Genomic DNA, 14,107 nt, shown 5'->3' on the forward strand with positions numbered 1-14,107 from the left:
GATAGAGATTTAGACAAATCATTGAAAAGACCCTGTAATGATAATTAAAGAAAACTGATTAGATTGCAAGTTGTTAGACTATTATAGTAAGCCAAAGAAACTAAAAAAGTGGATTGTGTTGTAGGCCTTGACTATGTTTAACGTTACTTACGTAGTAGTGCGTTACAAACATATTATTACTTAGAAAAAATATACAATCCAATTGTAATAATAATAATCAGTTGTTGCTAATCCAAAGAAAAAGTAGAAAATAATTGACCAAAACTCAAGATACACTCAAGCACATAGTAAAAGAAATTCCTTTTAAGTGCAAAAGTTCTGGATTTTGCAGCAAAGTCAGATACGGCAAAAACCCACCACCATTGGAATATTTCAGAGTCTGCATAGCATAGGTTTGCTCTTTTTCAACACACTGCCTGCTTATAAATCAGACTCAGAGCATAGCTACAAGAACAATAAATATTCTCATCATAGTCATACAAAAGTTGATAGCTAGCTAATTCACAATGTCAATCCAAACCTACTTTATGACTGTTATAATTATTAAATTAGGTCTTGCAACCAAGATGGGAACCATCAGAGATAATGGTAAAGATATGATGATTAGAGAGAGAGAGAGAGAGAGAGAGAGAGAGAGAGAGAGAGAGAGAGAGAGAAATGGGGTCTATCTAAGTGCCCAAGCACTAATAGGACAAGATCAATCTGTTTAATACTACTACTGCTTCAAGCTTTTCTCCATGTATCACATTCCATACAAGTTGCAAACATGTGCGTATAAATCAAGGGAGAAAAAAGAAATGCAGGATAGTTATTTATGATTGATCAGGTTACTGTGACATGTGATTATCAGGGCCCATAAAAGATTCAGACAAGAGCAAATACCTATTTGACCTCTTCTGAAAATGGCGTCCAATGTTGAGTGGCTCACCAGCACTGCAAGTGGGAGGGACCCTAGTCCCAGATATATGTTGCTATCATTGGCCTCAAGATGGTGGCCAATCAAACAAGTGAACGGACTCTTCCTGTATATTAGGTTTGTCCTTGGAGAATAATTCAATCATGCATGACTAACTACAGTACAATAATAGAAACATCATGTGGGTATTTTCTTCATCCCACTTAGCTTTTCCCGTTAGCAGCAACCTTTATTGCTTTAGAGCTCTGGGGTCAACCTCATTGTGTACCAACCATAGGAAAAAAATGAAACAAGAAATTAAAAAGGTAGGACCCTTTATTACTCAAATCTAAGGGATATAAAGACAAACAGTGATATTAATATCAGCATTGCACTATCAAGATATAATGGTAAGGACAAAACGAGAAAAGGGTCATTGAGTTTTAATACATATGAAGAAATTAAAGTACCTAACAGCTCGGGTACTACTAGCGACCTCTAATAACAAGAGAGACTTATATCTACGCCTTAAGATTGAAACATGTAAAGAAACAAACCAATGAACTATTTATTACACTAAAATGTCTTGCCTCTTCTTTGAAAACGAAGGTCAGTTCAATGTTTGGAAATATACACGTGACAGAAACAGAAAGACACTTTGGTTTCCTTGAGCTCAAAGGCTATCAAGGCCATCAATTGATTTAATAAAGGTAAGGTGATAGTATTAGTGGTCATAATCTTGGATCCTCAATCTTACCATGTCTCCTTGGGAGACATAAAGCCAGAACCCTGTACTTGAAAAGATATGGATCGTTGTTGTGAATTGTGGCCATTGGTTCCAATAGCTATCACAAAAGAAAGCCCTGATAATAGCCACATAAAATAAAAAAATATATTCTCAAAAATAGTAAGCTTGATGGTACCTGATGATCATTTTCCCCAGGCAACAGTGCAAGCATTCCTTAAGAAGTAATTTTCTGCAGTCAAGAGAAAAGACCTTTATCAACCCAAAAAAAGCGAAAGGAGAAATTATTAGGTCCTGTTTACCTTCCACGTATGCAAGTCGTGCTCAGTTTAACATGAAGTTTTACCTTGCATTTTATGTCACAAGTGGTCGACCAAATCCACGTGCATCTTTTTCAAAAGCAAAAGACATTTGTCTGCTTCAATCTCATACAGATGGTGGTCTAATTCAGAAGAAATTACAGTAAAAGAAAATTATATCACTGAAAATCCAGACAGCTAGATTCACAGGGACTCAAAGAAAGAGAGATAATGCTACTGCAAGCTTAATGTCACATAATATCTTACTCTAAATTACATGTTCCAGAAAGATTTGAAATTGAATAAAGACTACTCATCAACTAACATGCTAGGGTAACTTTACAGAATGCTTATTACAGCTACTGAACCAACCTTGCAGCAAAAAATTGCATTTCTTGCTTTTCACTCCTAATATTTTCATCAGAAACCATTTATAATCACCCAGGATAAACTGAAGAAACATCTGAAAATCTCCTGATCTTATTAGACAAAATAAGAGAGCAACAAATTCTAAAGCCATGTTAAAACGCAGAAATGAAAAAGTAAAGTTCAGTATGACAGAGGATTATTCTACAAAACAAAATATATATGATGTCTAAGATATTCACATTTGACAGGAATGATATTGTCATTCTTACAAAAAGAGCGTTTTGTTGCGAAACTCTAGACAAAAGTATGTGCTTGAGCTTATAGCGGTAACATCTATTCCCTCTTGCCAAATAATTTTAAGTAGAATTATTGCTTTTATCGCTTTCCTTTTGAGACTGGGATAACTTTTTTTCCATAATCTGGTGAATGCCCTCTTGATACCCTTCTATGAAACTTTTCAAAGCATCTTTATACGCAGAAGCCCTTGTCATGTAAACCCGCTGCAAAACAGGCTTTAAAGTCTCCATGCCTCCTCTAGCTGCCACAGCTGTTAATTTATTTCAAAACAAAAATATCAGAAGGTATACAAAAATTAGAAAAAGTAATGTGAACAATAAGGTTTCACAGGAATTAAAAAATAATTTTAGGAGGAGAATAAGTGGAAGGAGTTAGGCGAGCTTCTATAGACAAAGTTTGAGTGAATACAAACTGATTCAACATGAGCGGGAAATTGATATGTTCCAGAATTCTTCCCATCAAAAAGCCCAAACATAATATAATATGAAAACATGCTTTAAAAGAAAGAGAAATAACAAAATGCATCTGTTCAATTCATAAAATGCATTTAGTCTCAAATCAAATGAAATTGACATTGCCATGAAAGGAAAAAAACTGTCTTTACCAAGATCTTCCAATGTAGAGGGCTCTTTCTCCTTTTTCAAACCACTAGCTTCATTCGGCTTATCTTCATCCTCTTCAGTCTTCTTATAATCATTTGGCCGTAATTCAGGACCTATATTCCTCACCCAGCTAGCACCATAAAGCCTAGAAGCCTCTTTCAACACCTAAAAAAAACACAGTAAGAATCGTGAACCATTCTCACAAATCATTGAATGAGTACCAAGATGCAAGATTTAGTCCATCAAATCATAGTTCTAAAACAGAGAAGACTAAGCACAAAAATTACCAAATCTAACTGAAAAGGACAAAGAACCATCTCAACAAGCACAAGGATTTTAGTTTCAAAAAAGGGCTTATTTCAAAAAACCTATCCACTTCAAGTCGAAATATTATGGTCATGTTGACCAATGTGCCATGGAACGCAAAGGGAATGTGAAAAAAAAAAAAAGTGATGATCTTTCTCATTCATTAATGAGTTCACTTACACATTTGGGACACATATTTTGAGGAACCCTTCAAACCCTTTCCCTTTACAAGCCTTTTCATTTGTAAGAGTTCACATACCCTATACGCATTACTAAGGATACAAATAATAACCTCAATTTACCAAGAAAAAAACCTATTCAGTTAAAGCTATAACCCATAAGGTAGCTCAAAAACCTCCTAAAACTTGAAGAAACTTGTATGCAGAATGCAGAAATTTCAAGCTAAGCTTATCATCCAAAACCTAACCTCACTCAAAAGAAGTAATACCAAATAACTAGTACCCACAACTTCAAATCAACCATAACAATCTAATATGAATTTACTTATAGAAAAGAAGAATTGGATAACATACTTGAAAACGCTCAGCCCAGGTGAGCTTTCTACGTTTTTTTATATGAGGAGGGTCTGGCAATGAGGATGGAAAAGCTATCTCTTTAAGATCATAGCGAACATAATCATATAACTTTCGACATACTACCTTCACCTTCATCACTGGCACTGTCACTGCAAGAAATTACAAAAGTTGAAAGAAAAAAAGAAAAACAAAACAATTGTTTAAAGAAAAGGAAAAAGTGTTAAAGGGGAAGACGAAGCATGAGTAGTAACATTGGAGACTTACCTTCAATAATAATGATATCATTTTTCTTTCTTCAAAACATTTAATCAAACACCTTAACTACATGGCCAATATCAAGAGATAAATAACAAATACAGTCCAATAAAATCAATCAAACACCTTAACTACATAACCAATAGATCAATATACATACATGACCGAAACTACAGTATCAAATACAAGATTTCAAATGCAAAACTAGCTCAGTGAACAGAACTAAAACAAACACTCAGTTCAAAAATGGATACTAAAATTAATATTAGGAATGGCAATAATATTTGATATGGGAAGGAATACCAAATAGAAATAGGAGGCACTGTTTCTAGGCCGTGGATGGGTGAAGTCAACCGTGGTGGCACAGGTGAAACGCAGCCGCCGATGACTGCTGGTTTTGTTTTTGTTACTATTTTTTTTTTGGAAATTACTACTACGGTGTCATCATCAGCCTTCCTTATCTTAGATGCAAAAGAGTAAGGTCGTGTTTGGATGAAATTGAATAAAATTTAAAATGTAAATTGAAAATTGTATTAAAAATGATATTAAATTATTTATTATCTTGCAAACATGAAATGTATTTCTTTTTATTTCAAAATGGTAGAAATGTTATTCAATTGGAATGTTATTTCTTAAAAAGATTGATGAATAGGAAAAAAAATTATGTTGTTTGCTTGACAGGAATAAGAATTGAAATAAATAATATTTGGGTGTTTACATTATTTTGGAATCGGAATCAATTATTCTAAGTTACAAAAATATTTTTTTTATCAAGAAAATAAAATTTCTATTAATCACAACCTAGTTACAAACAAAGAAAGCTCCCAGACAGAGACAACCCTCAAGAATCCAAATTTTTCACTAAGTTCCTCTCATGTTCTTTCTAATTCTTTTTAGTATAACTTTAAATTTCGTACAATATATCACTATTTATTCTATTAACAATGACTTTTACTTTAAAAGAGCAACTATGATAGACACAAGATCACGCTTTCTTTTTTTTTACTTGACATTGGGAAAAAGGAGGAAAAGAACTTTGATCTCCTTTACATTTCTATTTAACTAAATATAGTAGACGCTAGACAATAGCTGAACAAAGCAGCAGCGATCTTGGCCCGAACACCTCTATCAATATGTCTTCAATCCAGTGAATCCAATCACTAAAAACTAGAGACCAAGTAAGCTCCTGTACAAAGTTTCGAGATACATGATAGTCAAAGGGAAATTATACCGAAGTGGTTAATAAATGTCATTACTTCGATGTGTATTGCCAACAAAAGTGAGAGCATCATCAAATAAATTCATGAAAACTTCTATGGAGACCATACTAGTTGGTAGAGTCTGTCAAAGAAGATTATCCGTCAAGGATATTATTGGCCAACAATCAATAAAGACACACATGAGTTCGTACGGAAATGCGACGCATTCTAAGGATCCCACCAATAGAGCTCTGCATGATGACCTCGTCCTATTCATTTGCTATTTGAGGAATAGATTTGATTGGATCAGTACCCATAGGGCAAGGAGGAGCAAAATACGTAGTGGTTGTAGCTGATTTTTTCACCAGATGGACCGAGACTGAGCCATTACTTAAGATCACTTCTAAAAAGGTCCTACACTTTGTACATGAACTTCCTTGCCTCATTCTTGTCTGAAGGAAGTTTGCTATTTACGAGATAATTGATGATGGGTGTCATCCAAGTTGGATTGGCATATATCATCTCCACATCTCCCTCCATCTCGCATATATTTGGTTCTTCAATTTTTTCAATGGGACCCAAGTTGAGGTCACTATATTCAGATTGCGACGCCAATTCAGCCAAAGAATCCGCATCAACATTCTATTCTCTTGGGATTTGTTCAATTTTAAATAGTTGAATTTTTCCAAGTTTTTTCAAAATTTTTTTAAATATTTGGCTATTTTTATTCCCTTTGTCTGGTATTCTCCAAGGATTTATTGTGAATCACTAAGGCAATGTACTGCCATGGCATTTATTACTTCTACCATTCTCAGACTTGCGAGAAGTGCTTCATATTCTGTGCGAATTTACACTTATCTCCTTACACAACTCACATACACACACATTAGTGCACAAGGCCAATTTTGACCTTTCTTTTCTGAATTAATGGCAAAAGTTTGACACGTATAGTTTTACTATTTTCTTTCTTATCTTTGACTTTTCTTCACTAATCTCTTGTTTGAATAGATCTTTGAATGACAAAATAAATTAGGACAAAAAAATTAATCAAGAGTGAAGGTTTGAGAGGAAAACAACTCTGTTCTTAAGCTGGTTTAGAGAGACATGCACCAACAAGATGAAGAACAAATTAAGTAAAGATGTGAGGATAAGAGAGAACAAACACAGAGCGATTTTACAAGGTTCACCACCAAAAATTTGGGGCTACGTCCTTGGTGAGTTGCCTCTCAGAAGCTCAGTCACAATCCATTATAACGATCAGCAATTACATCAAGTTTCAAAGCTCCAAGACACATTGATCGGCTGGTAGCTCATTTTTTCATCTCAGGTATGTAAATATCTATCTTGTTTTTCCTCTCTCTCTCTCTCTCTCTTGGATCGAACCGATCCTCTTACTTTTCTATCTCTCTAACTCTTCTTTTGTTCTTATTCTTTGAACACGAGAGTATCTCTTACTGGATCTGGATCTCCAAGATCTTCATTCTCTGGTTTGAGGAGTCATTTTGGAGCTGTAAGTCTTCTAGATTTAATTTCCTTCTATTTATAGTAGATGTGTAGTTAAGTATGTTACTTAGGAATCACTAACTGAATCTTGAATCTTGGATTGCAACCGATTAGGTTAGTTAGGCTCTGATCTAATTTAACTAACTATTTTAATTTGCTAATGGTGACTACTTAATAGTTACATTTTAATTGTAACCATCATGGTTACATTTTTTTTACCTATAATAGCAGGTTACCAATAGGTAAAACTTCTTTTTTTAGAATCAATTAATTATAATTAATTATTTTCTTAAAATAATTAATTTAATATTTAGCAAGACCTTTTAGCAATTAATAATTATAATTTTTTTTGTATAAATCCCTACTAAAATTATTTTAACAGTTAAGCCATTTAATTATAATATTTACAATAAAACTTTATTTTTTTTTTACAAAAATTAGACTTTTTTTCACACAAATTAAAATTCTCTTCTTGTATAATAATTTTTTAGCTTGACTTTATTTTTTGAGTAAATGACTCCTTATAAAAAAAAAAAGATAGAGGAGTTTAGCCTTTTTTTTTTTTTTGAAAAATACATTCAACCTATTTCACTTTTTACTTTTTAAATATTTAAATAAAAAAAAACTATATAATTAAGTGTAATAATTTTAAATTAAAGTTATAAGTATAATAAAATTTTAATTATGAAATTATAAAGAGTTGCTATAAAAATTTATTAATTTAAGGACAAAAAATTACTAAAAGATCCTGATTTAATAATAAATTAAGAAAAATTAATTAATAATTATAATTAATTTAATTTTAAAATATAATTAATCTTCATTAAAATTTTATAAGGAAATAAATTATTAGGTGACTATTAGGTTATATGTTAATTATTATTTATTTTTATTTAATTTCCAAATTAATCACAAGTTCACAACCATTCAATAATAATCTAATAGCTAAAAAAAAAAATGTAACCATGATAGTTACATATTTAATGTAACCATTGGAACTTCATCCATTTGCTAATTATGACAGGTCACCTTATATGGGGAATTATTCCAACAATTTCCACCTTATTCCTCATATAAGTTTATCTGTTTTAATTTTGCATACTAAGTTTTCTTCTCCCCTTTTAATGTACTCTTTAGGTTGTTCCACATATATATATATATATATATATATATATATATCATCTTCTAGTTCTCCATTTAAGAAAGCAATAGTTACATCCATTTGCTCTACCTCTAAATCAAACTGTGTAGGCATAGCCAACATTATTCTCATTATTTTATACTTCACTATAGGTGAGAATATCTCTATATAATCTACCCCTTCCTTTTGGCTAAAACCTATAGCCACAAGTCTTGCCTTGTACCTCGTTGGATCACCTGGTTTGATCCTTTTCTTGTGCTTGAACAACCATTTTACAAGCAATCACATTCTTTCCAGCAGGTCTTTTTACCACTTTCTAGGTTCTATTTTTCCTTATAGAACTCATCTCTTCATCCATTGCCTTTAACCATTTCCCAAAATTCTTGCCTTGCATTGCTTCTTCATAGGAATTAGGTTCAGTTGTAGGGATTTTCATAGCACTTAGGAAATCATAGGCTAGTTAGTACTTCATTCCAAGCATTAAAGCTGAATCTCTATGTAGGCTTAGGTACTCTCTTGCTTTTGTCTCTTGTGAGTTGATACTCCCTTAGATCTTGATCACCCTCATCTGTACCTATGTCACTGTTGGAAATATTTTACCAGAATCTAGATTTACTACCAAGTATGTTTGATTAACATCCTAATATGAATTCTAAAACAATGAAATAAACACATAAGAGTTTAAGAAAACCTTACGTTGGGTGTAGCGGAATATAATGACTCCTTCCATTCAGATCTCTAGCCCTTGATTCCTTTCTGTAGCAGAACATTATCAAGATCTGAATCTGGATCTCTTTCTCTCCTTCTTTGATGCTGATTTTCCACAGTCTTACATACTATGATTGAGGTACCACTTGATGTGTGTGGGCACTACTCTATCACTCAAGGGAATTTCGAAATTATGAAGAGAAGAAAAGAGAGAGGAAAGTGGGGGCTCAGGAATTCTATCTGAAAAGAATGAGATGCAATTGTGTGTTGTTTCCTGAAGCAATTACTTTCTATTTATAGAATGCCCTCTAGGTTTAGGTTAGAATTGTGTGGCATTAAAATATTAGAAAAATAAAATGGTAAAAGCCTATGCATAGTAGGCGGCCCATATAAGGAAATTGGGCCTCACTTTGCAACTTTCCCATTTTGTTATTTTTCATTCCCATTTTCTCAAAAATGCCAATTTTCCAATTTAACCATTTAAATGCCAATTCTAATTATTTAATAACTTAAAAATAATTATTAAATAATATTGTCATTTAATATATTTATTAATTTAGACATATAAAGTATCTTAATTAATAAATAAACCTAGAATCTCTTTTCTTTACAATTTCGCCCTTGCTTAGTGAAAATTCATAAAGTAGACATAGTCTAACTTTAGAATTATAATTGATTAATCAAAATCAATTAACTGAGTCTTACAAGCAGTATGGTCTCAACTAGTATGGGGACCATGGGTCTATATAACCGAGCTTCCAATAAGTCGAACCGATTTTACCAAGTAAATTCCCTAACTTATTAATTCCTTATTGAATCCACACTTAGAACTTGGAATTGCACTCTCAGTCATATAGAACGCTCTATATGTTCCATGATATAGACACGTCATTAGTTATCCATTGTTATAATCCTAATGTGATCAATGACCCTCTAATAGATGATCTACATTGAAAAGGCACTAAGTTACCGTTACACCTTCAATGTATTTTATCCTTAAAACACTTAGCTCTGTATAAATGATATTTCAGCAAAGTGAAATGAGATCTCCACCATTTATCTCTGTTTAGCCAAGCTCGAAGGATATCATCGTTTCACTTCTAAATTCCTATAGAAGTTATAGACTACATATTCATGGTAGCGCTCCCACTCAATTATACTATCATGTTCCCAAAATGTACGTATCACCCTAACCCAAAAGTAGGCTTAACTAACAAATCAAAGAACATGTATAGTACTCTTGAGATCGAACCTAACCATATCAGGATTAAGATCATTTGATCTAGGATCAATAGGTGATAATGAATTGAATAGATATTACGGTAAATTTTAATATATCTAATCAAAGTTCAATATCGGTCCCTTCCGATGTATACTCCATACATCCGATACTGGTAAACTTTGCCAATGTCCTGGAAATGACATAACACTTTTCCAAGGTGTAAGAATACCTATCGCTGATTATACATGTCAGTCTAAATCAAGTGTTCTGACAAATCAGGGAATAAACTTTCGAACATATAATTAAGATTATATTCCACTGTGCTGACAACACTATAATCATTAACAAATTCATATGTTCTGGACTCAAATAGAATTCATACATTGTATGTATAATCATGAAATAAATCATGTGAACCATGCAACATAAAATGTTATTTCTGATCTTTATTAATAAGTAAATCTGATTATATTGAAATGGGTTTTATTTAGGGCACAAAACCTAACAGTCACTATGTTCTTCTATCTGGTTAGGTGTATTTTGAGTTGTCTAATCAAGTTCTGGTTCCACCTTAACTTATTTTGTAGGACCTGTCTCTACTAGAACTTGTTCCACTTGATTCACATCAGGTTCTTCATTAGGATTGTCCTGAATATTTGGTTGTATTTCAAAATCTGTTATGCCTGCAGGGTTAGTTGATATATCTGCACTAGAAGTCTGGTTAGATATACAGGGAAAAATACCATTTTTTTTTTAAAATTACATCTCTGCTCGTGATAGTTTTTAACCCCCTTGATCCTTCAACCGAATTCTATATCCTCTAACTCCTTTAGGGTAGCCTAGGAAAACCCCTTTGATTGCCCTTGGTTCTAATTTTTTAATGCTTTGGTGTGCATATACTGCACAACCAAAAACTCTGAGATTTGTTAGGTCTGGTGGTTTTCCAGACCAAACTTCGTCAGGTGTTTTCAAGTTTATGGCACTAGAGGGACACCTATTGATCAAATATGCATCTGTAATAACTGCCTCACCCTAAAATCCCTTAGATAAGCCCACACTCAACAACATACACCTAGCTTTATTTAACAATGTCATATTCATCCTCTCATCCACCCCATTCTGTTGGGGTGTGTGTCTAACTAATTTGTATCTCATAATATCCTGTTCTTTACAGTAATGACTGAACAAATCATTACAGAATTCTAAGCCATTATCAGTTCTTAACACCTTAAGTCTCTTACCAGTTTGGTTTTTCATTAGGGTTTTCCAAGGCAAAAATTTTTGGAAAGCATCATTTTTATTCTTAAGCAAATAAACCCAAACTTTTCTTGAAAAATCATCAATAATGTATAGGAAATAGGAGCAACCACCATGTGTACTTACTTTCTCTGGTCCCCATAAATCAGAATGTATGTATTCAATGATATTTTTTTTGATTTATGGGTACCAGTGTTAAATTTAATCTGTGGTACTTTCCTAAAATACAATGTTCACAGAAATTTACTTTAAATACCTGATCTTTATCAAGTAGGTTCTGGCTATTGATTATTTACAACCCTTTTTCACTGATGTGGCCTTGTTATTTGTTCCATAAAGTGGCTTTATCATCTTCAGGTGCTAGAATTGTGTTGTTGCAGCTCACTGTAGGCTCCCCACATAGGGAATAAAGTCCATCTTCCTTTACTTCTTTTATAATCACCGTAAATCCTTTGCATAGTTTTATTTGTCCATCTTTGTTTTTCTTTCAATCTGCAAGTCATCAAGCACACTTAGTGAAATTATCTAGCTAGGTTAGGTACATACCTTACACCTCTTAGTGATCTGGTCACACCATCAAACATCTTGAAGCTCACAATTCTTATGCCTTCTATTCCAAATGTTTGATTATTTTCCTATATGACTTTTCCTTCTCTAACATCCCTGTAACTAGCAGTAAATCTTTGTTATTAGTCATATGGAATGTGCAGCCAGAGTCTAGGATCCATTCATTCCTTAGGTTAGTTGCAGCCACATAGACTTCCCCACTATCATAACCATCACTAAGGCTTTACGTTGGTCAATTTGGTCGGTTTATACTACATATTTTCTAACCCAATGTAAAGATCGGGTTGCAAAATTCTACGTCCAACCTGCCCAATTTTAAAAAAAAAAATTTAACCAGGCCAATGGGTTGGTCGGGTTAACCCGTCCAAACTGACTTAAGAGTTTTTTTTTTCAATTTCAACTAAAATGAAAATATTTGAGTGTGACTATGAGATACATAAATATATATAAGAGAGAGAGAGAGAGAGAGAGAGAGAGAGAGAGAGAGAGAGAGAGAGAGAGAGAGAGAGAGAGAGAGAGAGAGAGAGAGAGAGAGAGAGAGAGAGAGAGAGGCTAAAATGAAGAAAGAGACAAATTGAATGAGACGAGAGGTCTCGATCGTGACTATCAGGGTCATTTTCTTTGTTTTTTTTAAATATATATATATAATTTTTTTTGAAACAGTATATATATTATATTATTATGTTTATGTTATAATAATAATAAAAAGTTAAAGTTAAAAACTGAACTTAAAAAAAAAAAGTAAAAAGTCAGATTAAATATGTTTGGTCGGTTTAATTGGGTAGGTTGGGTCTATTTTTAACCCGCCCAATTAACTGATTGGGCGGTTTAGAATTTTTTTCGGGTTATTTTGGTTTATAATTTTTATCGGGTTTTTTGGTTTGGTTTAGGCGGGTTATTCGGGTTGCGGTTTACGAAAATTTCTGTACAGTCCTAACCACCACTAGAGTTTTCTTCTTGATGATCTATATGCTTGTAACTGTCTAATTTCTATGAATTATTGTCCTGTGCATCTGATTTGTATTTGTTGCTTTTCTTCCAAAAATAGCAGTCCCTTCTTAGATGTCCAGGTTTTCCACAATGGTAGCAACCATTAGGGTCTTTTGGACTTCTTGATTGAAACTTTAGTTTTCTTAAGTAGTGATCCTTGCTAGAGCTTCTACTTGAGCTTCTTCCCTTTTTGTGCCATGGTTTTCTATGATATGATTTCCCCCTACTTAGGTTTAGTTCACCATGAGATCCATTGTGTTTCTTTGTCTTTATTTCTAGATCCTTAGATTTCAAGGCAGAGATTACTTCCTCTAAAGTAATCTCTATTCTGCCATATTTTATTGCATTCTTAACTTCTCTATATGATTTTGGTAGAGACTTAAGGATTATAATTGCTTGGTTTTCATCACTAAGAGCTTCATTCTCTCTAGAGTTAGCCAATTCAATATGTAATTTCAAGAACTCATCTAGATTATATTCAAGAGTCTTTGAATGTGACATCTTGAATCCAATCTTATTAGTTAGAGATTTCTTCTAAAATCGCTCATCTAATTTCTTCCAGATTTTAGCACGGGTTTCTTCCTTGTCAACTTGTCTAATAATTGCATCAGATAGATTGAAAATGATTATTCCAATTGTTGTTTTAAGCAACTCTTCTTGTTGAACTTTAATAGTTCTATCTAGGCCATTCAATTGGATCATCTAGCACTCTAAGCAGCTTTTGTTGTGCTAGTAATGACTTGATCTTTCTCCTCCAAATTCTGTAGTCTCCAAATCCATCACACCTGTCAATATTCACTTTTTATATTTCTCATGTTAGTTAATTTAGAAAAGATAACAAATTTCTTTTAAGAGAATTCTCAGTTTGTTTATTCAAACTCTTCTTGATCGAGATTTCCTTTTAGTGGATCAACTTCCTTTAATCTTGATCACCTTCTCTTCCTCCTTGTGAGTTATTCTTGTTGCTCAAACCACAGCTCTGATACCACTATAGGAATTTACACTTATATCCCTACACAACTCTCACACACATTAGTACACAAGGTCAATTTTGACCTTTCTTCGATCTGAATTAATGGGCACAAGTTTGACATGTATAGTTTTATTATTTTTTTTTATCTTTGACTTTGCTTTACAGATCTCTTGTCTGAACAAATTTTCGAAGGACAAAACAAATTAGGGCAAAAAAATTAATCAAGAGTGAAGGTTTAAGAGA

The 14,107-nt window shown here is 33.0% G+C and overlaps 1 protein-coding gene across 2 annotated transcripts; it reads right to left on the reverse strand.

The window, feature by feature from the left end:
- Window positions 1–2,401: 2,401 nt before the first annotated feature.
- Window positions 2,402–4,792, reverse strand: LOC115701555 (uncharacterized). 2 transcript variants are annotated; one of them, XM_030629373.2, is made up of 5 exons: window positions 4,608–4,792; window positions 4,314–4,370; window positions 4,047–4,198; window positions 3,210–3,372; window positions 2,402–2,855 (listed from the first exon to the last, which is right to left on the reverse strand). In XM_030629373.2, exons 3-5 carry the CDS (start codon window positions 4,182–4,184, stop codon window positions 2,665–2,667), a joined length of 492 nt encoding a protein of 163 aa, XP_030485233.1. In that variant the 5' UTR covers window positions 4,185–4,198; window positions 4,314–4,370; window positions 4,608–4,792; the 3' UTR covers window positions 2,402–2,664. The 2 variants fall into 2 exon arrangements, with proteins under 2 accessions (XP_030485233.1, XP_030485232.1); XM_030629372.2 differs by lacking the exon at window positions 4,314–4,370 and having other exon boundaries at window positions 4,608–4,787.
- Between the last annotated feature and the right edge of the window lie 9,315 nt (window positions 4,793–14,107).

This window comes from Cannabis sativa, chromosome 8 (genome assembly GCF_029168945.1).
Source record: "Cannabis sativa cultivar Pink pepper isolate KNU-18-1 chromosome 8, ASM2916894v1, whole genome shotgun sequence".
Lineage (NCBI taxonomy): Eukaryota > Viridiplantae > Streptophyta > Magnoliopsida > Rosales > Cannabaceae > Cannabis > Cannabis sativa.